At 47.7% G+C, this 24,092-nt stretch overlaps 1 protein-coding gene across 2 annotated transcripts in view; it reads right to left on the reverse strand.

Moving 5' to 3' along the window:
* ADGRL3 (adhesion G protein-coupled receptor L3) overlaps nucleotides 1–24,092 on the reverse strand; it is a 643,814-nt gene that overhangs the window by 401,346 nt on the left and 218,376 nt on the right. For both annotated transcript variants that reach the window (XM_069977905.1, XM_069977904.1), the window contains exons 3-4: nucleotides 23,701–23,886; nucleotides 8,171–8,384 (exon numbers count right to left, since the gene is read on the reverse strand). In XM_069977905.1, the coding sequence (XP_069834006.1) occupies nucleotides 8,171–8,384; nucleotides 23,701–23,755 (269 nt within the window). In that variant the 5' untranslated portion in view covers nucleotides 23,756–23,886. The remainder of the gene's footprint in view (nucleotides 1–8,170; nucleotides 8,385–23,700; nucleotides 23,887–24,092) is intronic.

Here is a 24,092-nt window from a genome sequence, read left to right on the forward strand (position 1 = left end):
TATGCCTGATGATGGTGTAGCAGAGCTGAGATGGTGATGTAGCAGGGGAAGAAAGTGTGCCTGGGTGAACTTGTGTGTGTATGTGTGTGTGTGTGGGGGGGTTGTTTGTGGTGTTAGTCAAGTTGAAGAAAGTGTGTCAGTGGAGAACTGTGGTGGGTGAACCAGGGCCACCAGGAGGTGAAGGGGTTTTATAGTGTGATGGCAGTCTGTGGAACTACTGCTACCAGTAGGGGGTTGGTGAGCCATCCCGCTGGCAGCCACCAGGTGTGATACGGGGGTTGGCGTGGGCGGTGACATACGGGGCGGTGAGAAGCGGCACCACGGTGACATGCGCGGGGGTGCTTGGTGAAATGTGCCACTCGGTGAGATGCGGGGGCCACCAAGAGGGGACATACGGGGCGGGGTTGCCACGGGTGGTGGGTGTTTGTGCTTGGGGGTGGGGGGGGTATGCCACCAGGTGAGATGAGGGGTGGTACCGCCGGCTGAGAGGGGGGAAAGCGGGGCGAGTTGCAGAGAGTGTGCCCAGGTGAGCTGTGGGGGGGGGGGGGGTATGGTGTGTGTAGAGTTGCAAAGATTGTGGGGGGGGGGAGATAATGGGGTTACACGTAGTGGGGGGGGCTGCGGTTAGAGAGGGAGACAGTGATCAACAGCAGCAGCTGTCAGTGTCCTCCCTCACTTTAGTGGACTGGGTTAGAAGCGCCAACCCAGACGGAGGACACGTGATGCCCCTAGAGGGTGGGGGCCAGGAGCAGGGAGCGTGTCAGGTTGGACTGAGATTTGATGATTCTATGCATTCGGTGGGGGTAAATGCACCTAGATAGCAGCAAAACTGCGCAGAATCCATAATAACCTTATATTGGAAAGATGGAAAGCTATGCATGGTCAACTGGGGTATTAATGCAAATATAATTTTGGGGGGAATACCCCTTTAAGATAGTCTCCTCAGATACACCTGGGTGCTGCCTAATCAAAAATGTAATGTGACAGCTGTCTGTGAGTATCAACCAAGACACATGAAAGCAACTTCAATGTTCAAGCTGATCTACTTTATTAAAGGGGTATTCCCCCCAAAATCTTTTTGACACTATGTAAAAGCCCATCACAGATTCACATATTGGCTAATACAGGTTATTATGTGTTCTGTGTCCTTTTGCTGCTTTTCCTGTCTCCTCACCCCCCTGGCATGCAGAGAATGAGCTCAGTCCAGTCCACCCCGACACGCTCCCTCTCTTGGCCCCCACCCTCGGAGTCGGCTGTCTCGTGTCCTCCCTCCCATCAATAGGCTGAAGTGCTGACACCTGACAGCCCCTGCTGCCGAACTGTAGCTCCACCTCCCTCAGCCTGCTCACTGTGTGTCTCTTTCTGTCAGCATACACAGCCTGTGCTGATCAGTTTCCCTCCCCCTTATCCTCAGCAGCTCTCCCCCCTTCTCCCCCCCATGCTGATAACGTTCTCCCTCAGGGTGTGTGTAGCATTCTGGGCAGCTCTCCCCCTCCCCCCATGCTTTTATCTCTTTCATTCTCTCTGTGTGAAGCCCCGGACTCTGTTATTTGCATATAGCTGTGAGTGTTAGCTGTCAGGGACTGGACTGCAGGAGACCAGAATGACACAGTGATAAGCATGGGTCAGGGGAGGAGGTGGCTGCTGTCATGGACGGGGCTAAACAACCCAAACAGTGATCCTGCAGCAGGGCTGGGAAGGGCGTCAGCTGTCAGAGAGTCCTAACCAGGCACTGCTGCACATCAGTCTCCCTCTGTGACTGCTCTATGGCAATGACACCTAGCCCCACTTCACTCATCTAATGTAGTAATGAGGAGCAGTTGGCAGGAAAGAAAGCTAAGGAAGAAGAACTGCATGATGGGAAATGTAGTTTCCTGGCCGGCGCCATCTTGGACACAAACAGGTCTTTTAGAAAAACTTTTGAACCATGAACTTCAGCAGCTAGAAAGATGGGAGATGGCTCAAAATACTCAGGGAGACTTGGTAAGTTAGACCAGCTAGGTTTGGGAGCATTTCATTTTTTAGCGCTTGGGGGGAATACCCCTTTAAATCTTCAAAAAATAAAATAGGAGAACTCCGTTTAGCGGCAACAAAAAAAATAAACAGTCAAAAAAAAGTCCCATCACAGTCCCAGCCCATAAAAAAAAAGTCCCATCAGCTGTCCCATCACTGCACAGTTGTGTAGAAAAATGTTGGCGACTCTTGGTGGGATTCTTGGTGTCCAAGACCGTGCACCCAAGTGCGGATGTCTGGTCCTTTAATTATGGGCAAGGGCAGTACATGTCTGTTACTGCCCATTGGGTCAACATCCTCCCAAAAGACCATCAGGAAGTTGTCCCATTCTTGCCACTGTCACCTCCCTGGTGCTTTAGGGGGCCAGTTCTGCACAAGTGCTGCTTCCACCAGCTTGCAACCATCCACTGCTTTGACTGCAGTCCAACCTGCCCCGGTGTCTAACCAACGATGTCAGGCCCGGTGCTCTCAGGCTGTCCTCCATTTTGTGAGCCTGGGTGAACGGAGCCACAGTGGGCAGGAGCTCCTCTGGACCATCAGGGAGGAGATATATGAATGGCTGACCCCATGTCAACTAATGGTGGGAAGTGTTGTAGCAGACAATGGGAGGAACATTGTTCAGCAGGGAGGGCTGAGTCATACACCTTGTATGGCACATGTGATAAACCTCATAGTGCACAGGTTTCTTCGAACATTTTCTGCCAATTCTTGATCCCTTTTGAGGATGCAACTCTGTTTGTGAGCAGGCATGACTATGGGATCAACAACATCATCCCACTCGTCCGTGTTCTGGAAAGTATGCTGAACATCATCAGCGAGGATTCCCAGGCCACCACTCCAAGGCTGAACATCCTCCTCCGTCAATTGTCTGTTCTCAACCATACTGGCCTGGGTGCAATCAGGTACTGCCTCCTCCTCCTCCTCAAATAGTCTGTTCTCAACCATACTAGCCTGGGTGCAATCAAGTTGTGCCGCCTCCTCCAATAGTCTCTTCTCAACCATACTGGCCTGGGTGCAATCAAGTGCTGCTGCCTCCTCCTCCGTCATTTATCTGTTCTCAACCATACTGAGTCTTATACAGTACTATTACTGCTGCTGGTTCCACTGTCAAATGTCTATTTTCCACCCTACTGGATCCAAGAAACTTTGTGTCCTATGTCCCATGTAATCACTTACACCTTGGCTAATTTTTTTTCACTATTTTTGCACTTTGATTTTTTCAAATTTTTTTCATTCTGATAGCAACTGCAACTAAACGAAACTATACCCTATTAGACTCCCACTATTGTAGCTGCAATTATTCAGCCGTTAAAGCAAGGTTAGTTTCAGGTTTGGTTCGTACGAATCTGAACTTCACGAATGTTCGCCGGATCGAACCGAACCGAACCAAACTTTTCAAAAGTTCGCTCATCTACTGGCGTAGCTACCATGGGGTAAGCAGGCTGCAGAGGGGCAGTGCGGTGCCGGCGGCCTCCATCTGCTTAACAGCGGCGCCGCTGAGCTGCCCCTGCCCCTTCCACCAGGCGTCCCGCTCCCCTCCCGGCCAGACATGGAGTTCTCCGGTCTCTGTAGGCGGCTGCAGGGACCACAGGAGAGGGTGATCACGCCGCTGCAGGTCCTGGAGCTGTACAGCGGGATCAATGCAGACCCCGTACCACTGTACAGCTCCAGGACCCGCAGCGACGTGATCACCCTCTCCTGTGGTCCCTGCGGCTGCTTCCAGAGATCGGGGAGCTCCATGTCTGGCCGGGAGGGGAACGTGTGTGTGGAGGTGAGAGGAGGAGGAGGTGTTTGTGCCCTCCTGCTCCAATCACCCCCAGCTGCCCCAGTCCCCCTCAGTGTCTCCCCTCAGTCACCCCAGTCCCCTAATTTCCCCTCAGTCACCCCAGTCCCCCTCAGTGTCCCCCCTCAGTCACCCCAGTCCCCTAATTCCCCCTCAGTCCCCCTCAGTGTCCCCCCAGTCCCCTTCAGTGTCCCCCCTCAGTCACCCCAGTCCCCTAATTTCCCCTCAGTCACCCCAGTCACCCTCAGTCACCCCAGTCCCCTAATTCCCCCTCAGTCCCCTCAGTGTCCCCCCTCAGTCACCCGTCCCCTAATTCCCCCTCAGTCACCCCAGTCCCCCTCAGTGTCCCCCTATTCCCCCTAGGTCACCCCAGTCCCCCTCAGTGTCCCCTCCATTCCGCTAATTCCCCCTCAGTGTCCCCCCAGTCCCCTTCAGTGTCCCCCCTCAGTCCTTAATTCCCTCTCAGTCATCCCAGTCCCGCTCAGTGTCCCCCCCATTCCCCTAATTCCCCCCAGTCCCCCTCAGTGTGCCCCAGCAACCTTCAGTGTCCCCCTTCAGTCACCCCAGTCCCCTAATTCCCCCTCAGTCACCCCAGTCCCCTTCAGTGTCACCCCAGTCCCCTTCAGTTTTACCCCATTCCCCTTCAGTGTCCCACCAGTCCCCTTCAGTGTCACCCCAGTCCCCTTATTACCCCTCAGTAACCCCATTCCCCCTCAGTATACCCCATTCCCCCTCAGTCCCCCCAGTCCCCCTCAGTTTTACCCCATTCCCCTTCAGTGTCACCCCAGTCCCCTTCAGTTTTACCCCATTCCCCTTCAGTGTCCCCCAGTCCCATTCAGTTTCCCCCCAGTCACCCTCAGTCATCCTCTACTACACCCCATATCCACTATACCTCCACTACTACACCCCACATCCACTATACCTCCACTACTACACCCCATATCCACTATACCTCCACTTCTACACCTCATATCCACTATACCTCCACTACTACACCCCACATCCACTACACCTCCACTACTACACCTCATATCCACTATACCTCCACTACTACACCCCTTATCCCCTATACCTCCACTACTACACCCCTTATCCAGTGGCGTAGCTACCATAAAGGCAGTGTCATAAGCCCACCTCCTGATAACGCCCGAGAGCGGGTGAAACTAGTTGAGGGGCTATGCGCTGTGTATTTTAAATAGCACTTCTTTGTCCATAAATCACTAAAAAGACAAATATTGTATTTATTAGCGGGTAGTCTGCAGCTACTAAGCCATTGGGGTATTATCCCCTTACTGGGATGAGATGTTATCTGGGCATTAGGAGTGCGTATATTTTAAATCGCACTAATGGTTTTTACTTTTAACATGAGCCAATAAAAGTTATATTTTACTAGTGGGAATTAGCTCTTTTGAGTTTTTGGGCTTATGGCCCTCTTGTAAATATTTGGCATAAAGGCAGGGCACGCAGCCGCGTGCCCCCCATGGCCTGCTTTAATGATGCCACGACATCGGCATCTCAGGACACGCCCCCTGCAATCGCTTCCCCACCCCCCCGTGAGCCAGCACCCCGCTTCGTCCGTCATGGCCGTAGGAGTGGCCCATCTCTGACACCCACCCTCCTCCGCGTCCCACCAATGAGAGCTCCCCCCCTTCCCCGGAGCAGCGTGTCGGTGCGGCCCCAGCGCCCCGTTGCCACAGATCCCTGTCCCTGCCGTCCCTCTGCCACCTCACTAATACTGGAGCAGTGTCCTGGAGCCCCCCAGATGGTGTTTCTGGGCCGCCCGTGACCCCCGTTCTCCCACTCCTCCTGGACGAAAGCTCTCCCTACCAGGCAGGACAGGACCAGAAGAGGAGGCCAGAGCAGGAACCAGGTCAGGTAGGATTACCCACAGAGAACTATAACCCCCACCATGTCCTGCTACAAGAGCTCCCCAACCCCCTCCATACACATACTCACTTTGCCAGACGCAGCATTCCTTTATTCTCCCAGCTCCATGGTGCATGAGTGGCACGCCGGGGAACTGCGCCAGGCCAGGTGAGTGTGTGTCTGGGAGGGGAGGGGGGGGGGGCATACAGTTCTTTGCTATGGGGCCCCATGAATCCTAGTTACGCCCCTGCGCTCATCCCTAATCAGAAGGAGTAAACGATCATAGTAATGATCGCAATAACAATTGTGGTAACGATTGTGACTAACGACCATCGTTCTGTGTAATATGGTAAACGATTTCAGGTTAACGATAAACAATCTTGTTTGCGATCGTTTATCGTTAGTCATAAAAAATCGCTCCGTTTAATAGGACCCTAAGTTGGATGAGAAGTGGGAGGAAAGTTCAAGGTAGACAAGTTGTTTAATCAGTTTTCATAGGAAAGGGGAGAAGTGAGGGCTGGAAACAAGATAAAGAGGCTGGTACAATGGATGGCTTTTAAAGGATGGGTGTGATGGTTGCATGTTTATATGGAGAAGGAAAGATGCCAGTAGCTACTGAAGGATTAAAGAGATGAGTTAGTGCTGGGACAAACACTGAGGTAAGGTTGGTGATAAGGTGGGATGGGATTGGGTCAAGGGAGGTGCTAAGTGGAGAGCAGTTTGGGTTGTCTGTATGGTTAGATTGGTGTGCCAGGGCTGTCAGCTGATGCGTTGAGTTCTGTTGTGTGTAAAGCCCCTATTACACGGGACGACAAGAGGGAGCAAATGAGTGCCGACCTGTCAGGTCAGCGATCGCTTGCTCCTCGTTCTCTGCTCGCTGTCGACACTATTACATAGGCCGGCAGCAAGCGGGTAAGGGCCGGGGGGGGGGGGGGGGCTGGCCGCTGTGGGGGAGCTGCCCGGGTGATCGCTGGATTGTCCGGGCAGCCCAGAGAAGATAGCTGTGGTCTGCTGCTGCTGTTCCTATTACAAGTGATGACACTGCTATCTAGATTGTTGGTCTTTCAACATGTTCCTGTACTACTCTGTTCCTATGCTACTACTACTACACCCCTCATCTATACCTGTACTACTACTACAACCCTTTTCCACTATACCTCCACTACTTCACCCCTCATCTTTACTTGTACTGCTTCCCCTCTTATCCACTATACCTCCACAACTGCACCCTACCTAGATGGAGGCACAAAGAAGACCTCCTATACTATATGGGGGCCACAGAGGGGGCTTGTTTACTACATGGGAGCACTGTTACACTGGGAAGTAATACAGTCATTAAAATATTATCTGACGCTGCAAGAAGAAAAATGTTCTGTTTATTTCGCAAAAAAAGAAAAAAAATTAAATTTGAATTGAGAATTAAAAAATTGAGATTTTATTTTTTGGCCATATCACCCAGCCCTAATTGCTACTGTCAATTTTTACAGCCTTCTACATGTTACTGTTCTTTTTAGGGACTGTTCTTTTTAGGGCAAGGACTCACAAAAAGACTACCTGCACAGAAATGGACCAAACCAAACATATACTAGTGGACTATGTTTGGTTTACTGAACTGAATGGACATGGCTTGGGTACACTCTACATATACAAAAAGACTGCAACAGCACAGGGGGCATCTACTAGGGGACAGCAGCAGTACAAGGGGCCATCAACAAGGGGAGATCAGAAACACAGGGGGCAACTACTAGGGGAGAGCAACAGAACAGGGGGCCATCTACAAGGGGAGAGTAACAGAAAAGAGAGCATCTACTAGGGCTGTGATGGCGAACCTAAGAAACATGTGTCAGCACTGACACACGTAGCCATGTTCGCGGACACACAGCCGCATGCAGCTGCATTCTGAGAAGTCCTTGACGGTGTTTCCAGGCCTGGCCCAGCCGGATGCACCGCCTGGACATGCGCTCCACGGCTCTCCTGATTGGATGCACAGCAGAGCCATGATCTTGCACTGCCTCGCAATCTGTGGCTTAAAGGCGCCATGTTTATGCTTACTGATAACTAGACATGACCATTCAGCAAGCTGGTGAGTATTCTTACTGGTAACCTAAATGGTAGGGGTGTATGTTGGTTAAGGTATGGGGGGGGGGGGGGACTGGGGACGTATGCTGGGTCAATGGATGAGGGGGCGAGGGGACTGGGGTATGTGTGCTGGTGATGGGATGGGGGCAGTGTTTTCTACTAGTGGACAGCAGCAGCAAAGGGGGCCATCTACTACCTCACTGTTATTATAAAACCACAGACACATACTGACAAATTACAATCATAGGCCAAGATATATCTGTATAAAACAAAAACTGCAGCAATTTGCCATCAAAATATTACAGCAGTTTTGTTTTACACAGGTAGATAATACTAGATACATTTGGGCCATTGCGCATTAATAGACAGGGAAACACAAGACAATGGGTGGAGAAAGTGAAATCTGTGAAGAAATAAATAAAATATTACCGCTGAGACATTATCTTGTAGGCATCTGGAAGATAACATCGAATGTTCTCCATCTGAGCTGGATCTGAGTCACAGATTTTATCGTCTGTTCTTCCATAGTTGGCACTTTCAATCATGATTACATCGGTTCCTGGGCAGCGCAGCTCTATGGGGTAGCTTTCACACGACAACTCCCTTCGAACAACTGCCATAGGAATTGGAGCTCTGCTGAAAGCTAAACAAGGAGGGAAAAGTCATTAATATAACTGTGCCCTTATCAAGGTTAGGATGTTTGAACAAATGATTGCAGTAGAAAGTTGACAAGTCATCCACATTCTGAACGGGAAAGGTAAAATGTATACATGGCCCCACTAAGGGTCCATTTACACAGAAAGATTATCTGACTGATTATCTGCCAAAGATTTGAAGCCAAAGCCAGGGATGGGTTTCAAAAGAGGAAAAATCTCAGGCTTTCCTTTATTACCTGATCTCTGTTTATAGTATCTTTCTGGCTTTGGCTTGAAATCTTTGGCAGATAATCTGTCAGATAATCTTTTTGTGTAAATTGACCCTAATGGTGCGTTTACACAGGCAAGATTTATCTGACAGATTTTTTAAGCCAAAACCAGAAACAGACCAAAAACAGGGAACGGGTCATAAAGGAAAGACTGAGATTTCTCCTCTTTTCAAATCCATACCTGGCTTTGGCTTTCAAAATCTGTCAGATAAATCTGCCTGTGTAAACGCACCATTAGGGTCAGTCTACTTGAGACTTTGTAACACCTACATGTTGCACATTTAAAGAAATTCCGAAAATTTCTATAGTAACTTACAAAAGAGAAATCACTTGCAAGAGAGCTTAAAGGGGATCTCCAATTATTATCAAATCAACTGTCAGTTATACAGATTTGTAACTTTCAGACACCAAATGATTTGAAAGAAAAAAAATCTGTAGAGTTTACCTTTAAATGTTGTGGAATCAATAACATTTTTCTACACTACTATTAGTGTACTGCACAATTGGTTTTATACGAACTTCATCTTCCAGAATGCAAGCTCTCTATAGTCAATGATCAAGAAAGGAACATTAAAAGATTTTAGCTATAAAGCCTGGGAAATGAATGAAGCCATGGCTGCATCAATGTAAGATAAATAGATATAATGGCCCACATTTATCATCCTGCTTGAAATTACAGGTTTTATATCCTAACAAGCTCTAGTAAAATAAAATTTGCACTGTGATTAGTTGCTTTGAGTGTGAGATGCAGCGTGATAAATTTCAACTCGAGCTTCAATGATAAAAGTTCTAATCAATAAAGTAGAATTACCCCCCCCCCCCCCCGACCCTATTTTGGAAATCAGATTCCTTAGGAAATCATCTAGGGGTTAGGTGAGTATTTCAACCCCATAGACATTTAAAAAAAATTTTTGGTGCTAGGCCACAAAAACGAAAATGTTTCCGAACGTGTACATTTAGATCAGCGTTACTCCTTTTTGACAAAGAACATAGGGGTGCATGGGCAATAATATCTGCTCTTTACATATTGAGGTTATTTAGCAACTGTATGACTATTGTATTTACCTTAAGGGTATGTTCACACTGAGTAAAACAGGCGGAATTCAGCCGCCGAACTCCACCTGTCTCAGTGTGTCATAGCCGTCTATGAGAGAGTGCGCGCTCCTCCGCAGCCGCTGCTCTCCACTCAAAGAAGTGACATGTCACTTCTTAGAGCGCAGAGTGGCGGCAGCGGAGGAGTGCGCCTTTTCATTTACTCACATCGGGACACTGAGCAAGGCGAGATTCCGCAGTGGATTTGCTCAGTGTGAACAATATCCTAAGTATGCGGTAGGCTGATGGGTAGGCCGAGAATGATTTCCTCTGATGTGCTCAAGATACCCCAGTCCAACACAGAATCTTTATGCATTTAAAGAGATTGTCTGGGATTTTTTAAATAAATTAGCGTTGCATAGACTGTGGGTGTTGTATATTCTACATACACTTCTATGTTTTATTTAGAGCCCTTATTGTGTTCTCATGCTTAGTCACACGACCAGGGCCGGCTCCAGGATTTTGTGGGCCCTTGGTCGAGAGAGCCTCAGTGGGCCCCTTTGTTTATGTGGCATCATTGTTAGAGGGTCTCGGGTCTCTATCTCTCGATTCTCTGTATGAGTGTGAATATATCTCCTCATTCTGTGTAGGTATACAGCAGTGTAATTATATACTTATTATCCCCCCCTCCTGTATGAGTGTTGATATATCTATCTCTTGGGCATATATATACATACTCATACAGGAGGATAATAAGTATATAATACACTGCTGTGTACCTACACAGAATGGAGAGATATATACACACTCATACAGGGGGAGGATAATAAGTATATAATACACTGCTGATCCCCTACACAGAATGGAGAGATGCTGTGAAGGGTCCCAGCATACAGGTCAAATAAAGTTTGACAAAATACCGGGAAATAAAAAACGTAATTCAGTAACTCACAGGTGACGTCTTCTTTGATCTGAGGGGATCGCTCTCCGTTTTCTCTCCATCTGGCCCAGACCACCAAGATGATTTCTTGCAGCTACAATTCTTCCCTTCAGAACCTGTCAGACAAACCATCTTAGGCTCTGCACATTTCCAGCAACTTCCTTCCCACCCATAGGCTCCTATACAGTAGTAATTCTGCTGCTTGGTGTTATGTGCAGTAAAGTAAGGAGGTATGTGGGTCCTGTATGTAGGATCCCATGCTATGTCCCCAATATAGTAATAATGTCCTCATGCTGTGCCCCCCATATAGTAAAAATGTCCTTTGTCCCCATAGTAATGTCCCCCGCTGATCCCCCATAGTAATGTCTCCTGCTGATCCCCCATAGTAATGTCCCCTGCTGATCCCCCATAGTAATTTCCCCTGCTGATCCCCCCATAGTAATGTCCCCTGCTGATCCCCCATAGTAATGTCCCCTGTTGATCCCCCATAGTAATGTCCCCTGCTGATCCCCCATAGTAATTTCCCCTGCTGATCCCCCATAGTAATGTCCCCTGCTGATGCCCCATAGTAATTTCCCCTGCTGATCCCCCCATAGTAATGTCCCCTGCTGATCCCCCCATAGTAATGTCCCCTGCTGATCCCCCCATAGTAATGCCCCTGCTGATCCCCCCATAGTAATGTCCCCTGCTGACCCCCCCCCCCATAGTAATGTCCCTGCTGATCCCCCCATAGTAATGCCCCTGCTGACCCCCCCATAGTAATGTCCCTGCTGACCCCCCATAGTAATGTCCCTGCTGACCCCCCCATAGTAATGTCCCCTGCTGATCCTACATAGTAATGTCCCCTGCTGATCCCCCCATAGTAATGCCCCTGCTGACCCCCCCATAGTAATGTCCCCTGCTGATCCCCCCATAGTAATGTCCCCTGCTGACCCCCCATAGTAATGCCCCCTGCTGATCCCCCATAGTAACACAAATAAACAAACAAAAAGGCATACTCACCTCATCCCGCCAGGGGACGGGTCTTCCCTCTTCCAGCTCACCTCTCCCTTCTGTGCGCCAGGGGGATGGATCATCCGGCAGGCGCGATGACATCATCACTCTGCCCTGCTGGGGAGATCCCATGATCCATCCAGCGCTGCGGAGGGAGGCCCAGCTCAGGACGTCATGGAGGGGGAGAGTGCCGTCCCGCCACATCCCCTCCCCGGGAATCAAGGTCAGCATCGCTGTCACCCGGGTGGGGTGCTGCCGACCCTGAGTCTCGGGGAGGGGATGCGGCGGGACGCCACTCTCCCCCTCCAAGACGTCCTGAGGTGGGCCTCCCTCCGCAGCGCTGGATGGATCATGGGATCTCCCCAGCAGGGCAGAGCGATGATGTCATCGCGCCTGCCGGATGATCCATCCCCGCGGCGCAGTGGAGGGAGGCCCTGGACATCATGAAGGGCATGCGGTTAATCATTACTTGGGCAAGTGCCGGGGTGGCCCCTCGAGCGGCTGTGGGCCCCGACACTTGCCCGAGTAAGCCGGGTGCTGACGCCGGCCCTGCACACGACCATTCTGCCTGTCATGTTCCCTTTCTGTTTCCTGTTTCTGCCAGTGAGGGAGCAGTGAGTTATCAGGTGGGTGGGGTTATGCATACACATTGATTTAGCCACGCCACTTTAGGAGGAGCTAACATCTTAGTTCAGTAGGAACTGCAGCAGTAAGGACAGCATGACATGGAGGAGACCAGGAGCTGAAAGCTATATTATGAGTGGCACAGAGGTTAGCCATGTTGCTTTGTAGTGTTGGGGATCTGGGATAAAAGCTATATTTAGCTCCCCTATGTTTGCATGGATTTTGTCAAACCCTTCAAAACACTGTGAGCCCCAAAGGGGACAGGGACCAATATGAGTGACTACAATCTCTGTGCAGCACTACAGAATAGGTTGGAGCTATATAAATAAAGGAAATGGGGAAATAAAGGAAAGGGAATTTATAAAAACTTGTGCAGAGAAACAGATTCTAGATTTCATTTTAGAGGCCTTCCCCTATATTGTTACTACTGTACAGGGTTAGGGCAGTGCTGCTGTCTGTAACATAGAGAGGAGAGATGATACTTCACCTCAAGTCAGTCACCATTCTCTTTCTTGCTAAGGTGAACTTGCAGCAGAATCCTGGCTCATTGAGACCCCACCCACCTGCAGGATGGCTACTGTAGCGTATATAAAATCAAGTCTAACATGTACATGTGTGCAGGGGTTTGTTGTCCTACAACAGATAAAAGATTCAAAAAACTAGTTTATTTGATATATAAGTAATTGGCAGACACTGAGCCACCATGCTGCTCAAAAGACGCGTACCCTCTCATTCACTTACAGCAGGACACTGAGCATTATGGCATTCTCCGCCACGGAATTCCACTGTGTTTGCTCAGGGCCTTTGGGTAGAGAGGGTGGAGCTAGATTCAGAGAGGAAGGGGTGGAGCTATAGGCTTGTAGAGCTCTGATGCCCCTGTGACCTGGAAGTTATTTGTGTAAACAAACACAAAATCCAAAAAGCAGCAACAGAGAACAACGATTCCATGTGAGGTGTCCCAGTATCCAATCACTACACTGCCTCCTCCTGTACCAGGCACTACCAGTGGCGTAGCTACCATAGAGGCAGGGCAGGCATTTGCTATGGGGCCCTTGCAGGAGGGGGGCACCGGGGATGCACAGGGAAGATAACAGCCGTCCTGTGTCCATCTGCTTAACCCCTTATGTACTGCAGAGTGTAAGTGACCCAATGTTCACTTACATGCTGTAACATAAAAAGGGGTTAATAAGCAGAGGACAAGGAGATCTCTGCTTCACTGCTCTGATAACCTCTGCTCTCCGGCTGCTGCAATCAAGTAGGAAAATGTGCAGAGCTCCATGCAAAGGTCAGGGGTTATCAGTGCAAGATTATTGAAACAGAGATCTCCCTCTCTTCCTTGCAGGCCCGGACTGACAATCTGGCAGATCGGGCAAATGCCCACTGGGCTGCCCAGATTGTTAGTCTGTGGGCCGCCGGGCTGTGACAGCGTGCAACAGTTTGGTGTCCGGCAGCGCCCCGAAGCAGCTGATTAAGCCGCCGCAGCACTGCTGCTTAATTAGCTGTTTCGGGCTGTTGCCGGAGTCAGGGCCGCTGCTGGACACCACACTGTCACACACTTATCATTGCACACTGTGCTGCCAGCCCCATAACATTGATGCAGGAGGAGGAGAAGCCTACTGTGTGTGCAGTGGGTGGAGCTGTCTGCTGGGCCCAGCCTCGCTCTGGGAATACATACAGGGAGCTGTGAGAGCTGTGGGAGCTGTGCTGAGAGAAAAGTGGCATCCCGGCACAGGCAAGTGACGTTATGCACCGGGCGCATTCCTTCAGATGGAGGAGAGCCACAGCCTGGGAGCGACCCCTCTCCATAGTTGCCAATAGTCCCGAGTATGTCCCGGTAAGCCCCGCCCCCGGCACCCACTAGCAGAGTACACAGGGTCAGAGGAGGAAAGATGCCATGGACAACTGGAAGGGTGGTAAGTATAATGGGGTCACCAGCTCCACAGCATCCTGTATAATGGGGTCACACAGCTTCCCTGGCATCCTGTATAATGGGGTCACCAGCTTCCCAGGCATCCTGTATAATGGGGTCCCCAGCTTCCCTGGCATCCTGTATAATGGGGTCACTCAGCTTCCCTGACATCCTGTATAATGGGGTCACTCAGCTTCCCTGGCATCCTGTATAATGGGGTCACTCAGCTTCCCTGGCATCCTGTATAATGGAGTCACTCAGCTTCCCAGCATCCTGTATAATGGGTTCACCAGCTTTCCCAGCATCCTGTATAATGGGGTCACCAGCTTCCTTGGCATCCTGTATAATGGGGTCAGTCAGTTTCCCAGCATCCTGTATAATGGGGTCACCAGCTTCCCTGGCATCCTGTATAATGGGGTCACCGGCTTCCCTAGCATCTGGTATAATGGGGTCAGTCAGCTTCCCTGGTATCCTGTATAATGGGGTCAGTCAGCTTTCTCAGCATTCCTGTATAATGGGCTAACTCAGCTTTCCCAGCATCCTATATAATGGGGTCACTCAGCTTTCCCAGCATCCTGTATAATGGGGCCACTCAGCTTTCCCAGCATCCTGTATAATGGTGTCACTCAGCCTCCCTGGTATCCTGTATAATGGGGTCACTCAGCCTCCCTGGTATCCTGTATAATGGGGTCACTCAGCTTCCCTAGCATCCTGTATAATGGGGTCACTCAGCTTTCCCAGCATCCTGTATAATGGGGTCATTCAGATTTCCCAGCATCCTGTATAATGGGGGTCACTCAGCTTTCCCAGCATCCTGTATAATGGGGGTCACTCAGCTTTCCCAGCATCCTGTATAATGGGGTCACCAGCTTTCCCAGCATCCTGTATAATGGGGTCACTCAGCCTCCCTAGCATCCTGTATAATGGGGTCACTCAGCCTCCCTAGCATCCTGTATAATGGGGTCCCCAGCTTCCCTGGCATCCTGTATAATGGGGTCACTCAGCTTCCCTGACATCCTGTATAATGGGGTCACTCAGCTTCCCTGGCATCTTGTATAATGGAGTCACTCAGCTTCCCAGCATCCTGTATAATGGGGTCACCAGCTTTCCCAGCATCCTGTATAATGGGGTCACCAGCTTCCCTGGCATCCTGTATAATGGGGTCAATCAGTTTCCCAGCATCCTGTATAATGGGGTCACCAGCTTCCCTGGCATCCTGTATAATGGGGTCACCAGCTTCCCTAGCATCTGGTATAATGGGGTCAGTCAGCTTCCCTGGTATCCTGTATAATGGGGTCACTCAGCTTTCCCAGCATCCTGTATAATGGGCTAACTCAGCTTTCCCAGCATCCTGTATAATGGGGTCACCAGCTTCCCTGGCATCCTGTATAATGGGGTCACTCGGCCTCCCTGGTATCCTGTATAATGGGGTCACTCAGCTTTCCCAGCATCCTATATAATGGGGTCACTCAGCTTTCCCAGCATCCTGTATAATGGGGCCACTCAGCTTTCCCAGCATCCTGTATAATGGTGTCACTCAGCCTCCCTGGTATCCTGTATAATGGGCTAACTCAGCTTTCCCAGCATCCTATATAATGGGGTCACTCAGCTTTCCCAGCATCCTGTATAATGGGGCCACTCAGCTTTCCCAGCATCCTGTATAATGGTGTCACTCAGCCTCCCTGGTATCCTGTATAATGGGGTCACTCAGCTTTCCCAGCATCCTGTATAATGGGGTCATTCAGATTTCCCAGCATCCTGTATAATGGGGGTCACTCAGCTTTCCCAGCATCCTGTATAATGGGGGTCACTCAGCTTCCCTGGCATCCTGTATAATGGGGTCACTCAGCTTCCCTGGCATCTTGTATAATGGAGTCACTCAGCTTCCCAGCATCCTGTATAATGGGGTCACCAGCTTTCCCAGCATCCTGTATAATGGGGTCACCAGCTTCCCTGGCATCCTGTATAATGGGGTCAATCAGTTTCCCAGCATCCTGTATAATGGGGTCACCAGCTTCCCAGGCATCCTGTATAATGGTGTCACCAGCTTCCCTAGCATCTGGTATAATGGGGTCAGTCAGCTTCCCTGGTATCCTGTATAATGGGGTCAGTCAGCTTTCCCAGCATCCTGTATAATGGGCTAACTCAGCTTTCCCAGCATCCTGTATAATGGGGTCACCAGCTTCCCTGGCATCCTGTATAATGGGGTCACTCGGCCTCCCTGGTATCCTGTATAATGGGGTCACTCAGCCTCCCTGGTATCCTGTATAATGGGGTCACTCAGCTTCCCTAGCATCCTGTATAATGGGGTCACTCAGCTTTCCCAACATCCTGTATAATGGGGTCATTCAGATTTCCCAGCATCCTGTATAATGGGGGTCACTCAGCTTTCCCAGCATCCTGTAAAATGGGGGTCACTCAGCTTTTCCAGCATCCTGTATAATGGGGTCATTCAGATTTCCCAGCATCCTGTATAATGGGGGTCACTCAGCTTTCCCAGCATCCTGTAAAATGGGGGTCACTCAGCTTTCCCAGCATCCTCTATAATGGGGTCACCAGCTTTCCCAGCATCCTGTATAATGGGGTCACTCAGCCTCCCTAGCATCCTGTATAATGGGGTCACTCAGCCTCCCTAGCATCCTGTATAACGGGGTCTCACAGTTTTCCTAGCATCTTGTATAGTAGTTTGTATAATGAGTGGACCCCAGTGTCAAACACCCCACCACCACCGGACTCAAAGCGATCCCCACACCTACAGGGACTCACCCCAACCTGCTACTCCTCACCCACTTCACACTAGGGGACAGCGTCTCAGAGCTGCCGAAGGGGGGCAGAACCATACTGCCGGGACAGGTAAGCATGTTGGGGGGCCCCCATATAGTTTTTTTTGCTATGGGGCCCCATGAATCCTAGTTACGCCCCTGTCAGAGAGCATAGGAGGAAGTTACCTACTATAGGGGCACTATTGGGGGAGTAAATAGCATGTATAACAGTACAAGGAGGAAGTTACCTACTATATGGGACACTATTGGGGGGAGAAAATAGCATATATGGCAGTACAAGTAGGAAGTTACCTACTATATGGGACACTATTGGGGGGAGTAAATAACATGGCAGTACAAGGAGGAAGTTACCTACTATATGGGACACTATTGGGGGGAGTAAATAGCATATATGGCAGTACAAGTAGGAAGTTACCTACTATATGGGACACTATTGGGGGGAGTAAATAACATGGCAGTACAAGGAGGAAGTTACCTACTATATGGGACACTATTGGGGGGAGTAAATAGCATATATGGCAGTACAAGTAGGAAGTTACCTACTATATGGGACACTATTGGGGGAGTAAATAACATGGCAGTACAAGGAGGAAGTTACCTACTATATGGGACACTATTGGGGGGAGTAAATAGCATATATGGCAGTACAAGTAGGAAGTTACCTACTATATGGGACACTATTGGGGGAGTAAATAGTATATCTGGCAGTACAAGGAGGAGTTATGTACTATATGGGACACTATTGGGAGAACTATTATAGGATGCCCAGTTGGAATTAAAGGAAAACTGCTTTAATTGAAGCTGCTGATAGCTCCTGGTAGCCCCGTACCTCCTCTTCCCAGCTTCGCTCCTCCAATGCTTGTAAATCACAATGTTTTTTTGAACTTTAATCCTACAAAATCTGTAAATTAGTCTTAAGTGCCCATGAGTGTAGGAGGCAACATGTAGGGGCAAATGGTGCAGTGGGGGCCCAGGAACGCCCACAGGGCTCCTAACATTAGCAATGTGATGTACAAGCATCAGAGGAGCGACTCTGGGGAGAGGAGGTAAGGGGCTTTAACTAGCGCTCTGCAATTAAGAGCAATTTTTAAAGGCTGCGTTCACACTACGTATATTTCAGTCAGTATATTTCAGTCAGTATTGCAACCAAAACCAGGAGTGGATTAAAAACACAGAAAGGATCTGTTCACACAATGGTGAAATTGAGTGGATGGCCGCCATATAACAGTAAATAACGCCCATTATTTCAATACAACAGCCGTTGTTCTAAAATAACAGCAAATATTTGCCATTAAATGGCGGCCATCCACTCAATTTCAACATTGTGTGAACAGATCCTTTCTGTGTTTTTAATCCACTCCTGGTTTTGGTTGCAATATGAGGACCACAATACTGACTGAAATATACGTAGTGTGAACCCAGCCTAATACTGCATGGGCAACAGAAGGGGCGTTATAACCATTTAGGACACTAAGGATGGGCAGCTTGTATAGAGGTTGGTAGGTGGTGTTATGAAAGTGCAGAGCCTAAGATTCGGTGGAGATGAGTGGTGACCAGAAGACATCATCATGAAAGCCTGGGCCAAGTGGGGAAACAATGAAAAAAGAAGACGCCAATCAGAGAAAAGTCACATGTGAGTCACTGAATGTATCTGCATACAGTGTATTGTACACAGTATGATGGTATTAGTCATTAGATGGTGGTAATATGTGGTCATGGTATGGCGGTGTTATTTGCTCCCCCCATCCTTTATAGTGTATCAAATCCTCAGGTAGGGAGTTAGTGCATTATAAAGAATAGGGTTTAGAGGTGTTAAGCTGAGTAGTTATTGGGGGAGATTTATGAAAGGGTGTAAATATACACCTGGTGTAAACTGCCCACAGCAGCCAATCACAGCTCAGCTTTCAACTCTGGTACAATGTAAGAGGAGCTGTGATTTGTTGCTGTGGGCAGTTTACACCAGTCTAAATTTTACACCCTTTGATAAATCTCCCCCATTGTGTTTGGGGTATGTTAACATGGTGGTCTGAATTTTCATAAGTATTAATTTTTTTTAGGGGTCTGGGGTCATTCCTTAGTGATCTGGGATAGAAGAGTTACTGGGATCAGAGAAGACGTCACCTGTGAGTCCCCGGCCGTCACTATCCGCTCTCCTGACATCTCTTATAGGGAATATCTGTGCCCCCCATGAGATAACAATTCTGGAGAATCCTACGTTAGAGCTTTGTGCTGTTCTCTCAGGCCGGGTCTACATGGAGACTTTCAGTGACACAAGAATAGAACATTCTATAACGCCCTGTGTATCCCAGGCCTGACTAACATCTGGTTGTTACCAATCCTCTGCTTAATAAGATGTGTCCCCACAGTCTGATACTGTCAGTGATGATTGGATGGGTCAGTGTATTAGGGACCAGGGGAACCATTTCCAGGAAGAATAACAGGGGAATTGCTCAATACAAAGGTAGGGAGGAAATATGCCCCTGAATTATTTCAGTAGTGTTACTTTAGGCCATGTTGATACATGGCATAACACGGTCACAGAACGGCCGGTGTTACTGATGATCTTCATTTCTGGTGAATTCAGATGCGAGGGCACCCGTGTACGCCCGAGTCCCAATTCACCGCTGCACACAATGGAGCATGCAGCCAGAGCCACATACTCCATTGTGTGAACTGGCATGTCTGTGCGGCCGCTATTCAATGTGTGTAAACGCTCTGGCCGGCATTCCATTAATTCCAATTCAACGTATGTTTTTGCATAAATCACGGCCGTTGTTAAAAATTGCAACAACGGCCGTAATTTATGCTAAACATACATTGTGTGAACATGGCCATAAGATTAAACTCTCCTGGGGCTCTGCTTTTCCTGAAGAATAGTTTACAGGGCAGAATACTGTGGCTTTTATTAGTATGAATGATATGACAGATGACAGGAGAGCAAACAGATGATCTATAATTGTTCTGTATTTTGTGTCTGATTACAGCTCTATACTCTTATATAGTCTGCAGGGTGATAATTCTTTTCAGCACCTGCGTACACCTGGTATCTGATTATATCTGAAATTTTTCGGCGTGGCACAGTTGGTGCAATGGGTGCAGGGAGACTTGTATGTGGGCTGGTGGGGTGTGTTTGCCAGGGCTGCTTTTCAGTCCCAGTCCGGCTCTGCTTCCTTGTAATTGGGTCACTTAGGGCCCTATTCCACCGGACGATTATCGTTCAGATTATCGTTAAATCGTTCGAATCTAAACGATAACTGTTCGGTTGAAATGCAGTTAATGATTAACGACCGAACGAAAAATCGTTGATCGCTTTATAAGACCTGGACCTTTTTTTATCGTTGCTCGTTCGCAAAACGTTCTCAAATCGTTCGCATTAAATAAGACATCGTTCGGTCGTTTGCAATAGATACGAACGCAATAGCGAATAAATAGCGAAGAAAACCTATCGCAATTACGATCATAAGTAACGGTTATCGTTCCATGAAAATGAGTGAACGTTTTCAGGTCTTTCGCAATAGCGGTCGTTTGAGATCGTTAATCGTTAACGATTATGCAAACGATAATCGTCCGGTGGAATAGGGCTCTTACACACAGCAGTACATAAGGGGTTAAGTAGAAGGTAGCCTGCTCACATATAGTATCACATATTCTGCTGTTTCTGAATGTTTGTTTTATCTGTTCTACATGTTATTCAGAATAATAAATCATTATTTTTAGTGTGTGGAACAAATTGTCTGCATATCAGTGATTTCTTATGGGAAAATTTGCTTTGATTTAAGAGTGGATTTGGATTACAAGCGGCCCCTGAACGAATTATGCTCGTAATCCAAGGCACCACTGTGTATATATATATATATATATATATATATATATATATATATATATATGCAGTGCTTTCTGTTGTGCGTAGGGGAGGGGGGCCCATTTTGTGTTTTGCTATGGGCCCTCATGAATCCTAGCTATACCCCTGGTCACTACACTCCTGTACCAGTGACTACACTGATGTCTCCTCCTCTACTGGTCACTTCACTGATGTCTCCCCCTTTACCAGTCACTACACTGATGTTTCTTCCTGTACCTACACCAGTTGCGCATCAAATTTAGTACAAAATTCTGTACAAAATCCTCACTGTCATCAACAAACCTCTCCACAGTGCTGCATCTCCATTCTACATCTGCTCCTTCATCTATCTAACATTTCACAGGGTCCCTCCATTCTTCTAACAATGTAAAACTAAAATCTTCCATAATCTGAACTTCTCATTCCTCTCTCCAAGACTTTGCTCGTGCTGCGCCACTTCTCTGGAATGAAATACTGAAAATACTTAAAGGCAATGTGTCACCTAAATATTCTTTTACTGATTAGAATCAGATACTAAATCTTGTTCTTTTATTCTAATCTGTTTGGATTTTCGAACCTTAATGTTTATTTATTTCACTATTTGTACATTGTATGGGGGCTGCCATATTGCCTGGGCTGTTTTTAAAAGCATTTAGTGACATGCTTTTACAGCAAGACACTATACAGACTCTGACCCCTTGTGATAAATGGAAAACATTACTGAGCCCGCTCTGTGAACTTTGAAAAGGTCATTCTACAGGACAGGTGTTATGTGTTTTTATTAACTGATTGGCGGTCGGCACTGCCAGTCAGCTTTGCATTGGGATCTGAGGCATTGAGAGTAACTAAGCTAGCGTTTTGTATTCTGATTGTTCTCCCTGGTTTTCCTGATTTCTTGATATTGTCCTGACTCTTGATTTTGTACCACACCGAACGATTGTTACTGACCCAGCTTATTTTCCTCCTGAGACTATTGTGTTTGTTTGTCTTGTCTGCATTTCTGTGTTACACTCTAACAGGTTAGGGACCGTTGCCCAGTTACCTGCTGCCACCTAGGGCAGTGGCAGTAAGTAAGCAGGGACAGCGGGGCGGATGCCAGCGCAAGGGCCTCACCGGTTTTGTGTCCTTCTGTCCCAAAACACATTATTTAAACAATAAGTCCTTTTCTGATTACACATTTCCTTATTCCCTATTACACAGTGTGATTAACTGTTGCGCATATGGCTTTGTGTAATAAAGGCAATGATCTGACAAGGAGCAAGAAATTGTTTGGCCGTGGATCACACAGTGTAATGGTTGATACGCGACCGACAGCTGATGAAAGCAAAAACTGAGTGGACATAGCTAACGAGATATAGATAGATATTCACAACCCTGTCCACACGATTATAAAGCAATGTAATAGGCTCAGTTACATGCACTTCGGGCCCATTATAAGCTGGCCTATGATGTTCCCTAAATGACTTCCCGTCACAATCTGAGAACAAAAATCCTCTCTGTCCAGATCACAACACATATTCCTCATCCACAAAACAACACATTTTCCAAAAAATATCCAGACTAAGTTAATTTCTAGCAGTGGCATCTCTGCCATCAAGCTAATTGGAAGAGGTACCCCTTCTAGAAGGATCAGCAGGTTTGGGCCAGTGAACCTGCTGATATGCGTCAGCCGTTAATTACCGTAGGGCCGCAGTTCCGCTGTTCCTTCTCTCGTGGGGTCCGATACTGGGCAGATTTTTGATAATTCATGATATGCTAATTAGGCTGTTCCAAGCATTTGGAGCGTTCGCCGTCTGCCCGGAGCATCCGCTCAGCCCGCCTAGCCTGCCATCCCGCTTGTTACAAGCTGTTCCCTGCACATGCGCAGTAACAAGCTGCCTAATTATGCATATATGAATCTGCATAGTAGGCTGGCCGGGATGGCAGGTTAGGTGAGCTGAGCTGGTACCCCGGGCAGACGGGGAATGCCCCGAATGCTCGGAACAACCTAATTAACATATGGTATATAATGTTGATTTATTTTTATATGTTTTATTTATACTATGGGAGAATTTTTAATTTTTATTGGGGGAGGGGCTTTAGGATATTTTTTAAAACATTTTTACTTTTACATGCAATCTTCAAATTGCATACACTGATCATTGCTATGCCATAGGCATAGCATTGATCAGTGTTATAGGGGCTCTGCTAATTGAGCCTGCCTGTGGCAGACTCAATGAGCAGAGCGTCGATCGAACCGCACAGAGGAAGGTAAGAGACCTCCAGCCATCTGTGAAAGCGATCGGGACCTCCGCAGCTGCCCCTGTCACTTACACTAGCATTTAAGGGTTTAATGACAGGCTGCAGCACAATCGCTGGAAGGTATCTGCAGCGGATTTCGCTGCGAACTCGCAGCATGAAATCCGTTGAGTATACGATATGTGTGAACCCAACCTAAATGACTGTTATGATCCATTACTCTAGTTGGAGATATATAAACTCTCATTAAAAATTAATACACAATGATAATACTCTCATTAATACACAATGAAATATTTTCAGCAATAGTTTACTTAAAGGGCTAATGTCACAAAGCAAGTTTAGTTTCCTCTCTAAACTGTGACTCTGCGGCTGGCATTCAACATTGCAGACACTTTCCCACAATCCCTACACAATGTAAAGTGAAAACCAACTGCCAGTACTAATCATGTGACTGGAATTGAACTGAGCATGAGCGTCCCAAAAATTGGATGCCCGACAGGTCGTAACCAAGGGCAACAGGTTATGAAACTAAGCAGCACATGGGGGATTAGTGAGTCTATATCTCTTAAATGATCCATTGTAAGGAATGTTTATACATTTGCGATATGTATTGTTTAACGCTGTAGACTTAATTTTCTTTGTGACACAACCCTTTACATACTTTTTCTTACCGTGAATAAGTGTTATCATCAGCTTCAAGATAATGACCAGCTTTAATGATGACATTGCTGTGAGGTATAATGAGAGGTAAGGTCAGGAAATTCCCTTATTTTATTTTTTCTTCAGGTAAAGATGAAAGTCCCACCTTCCAAAGGATAAAGCTGCCACCCAATTTGATAGTAGAAAAGGTACAAGACCTGAGAAAAAATAAAAACATTTTAACTACTGTGGATATTGTGAAGTAAAAGGAGACGAGAACAAGTAAGTCAAAGTTCATACACAGTAAACTAAAAACAAAATACATCTGTTTTCCTAATCTAATAAGGTGCTACATTTAAGTTTATTAAATAAAGATTATTTTTCAACTTAGAAAACCATGGCCACTTTCTTCCAGAAACAGTGT

This window comes from Dendropsophus ebraccatus, chromosome 7 (assembly GCF_027789765.1).
Source record: "Dendropsophus ebraccatus isolate aDenEbr1 chromosome 7, aDenEbr1.pat, whole genome shotgun sequence".
NCBI classification, from domain to species: domain Eukaryota; kingdom Metazoa; phylum Chordata; class Amphibia; order Anura; family Hylidae; genus Dendropsophus; species Dendropsophus ebraccatus.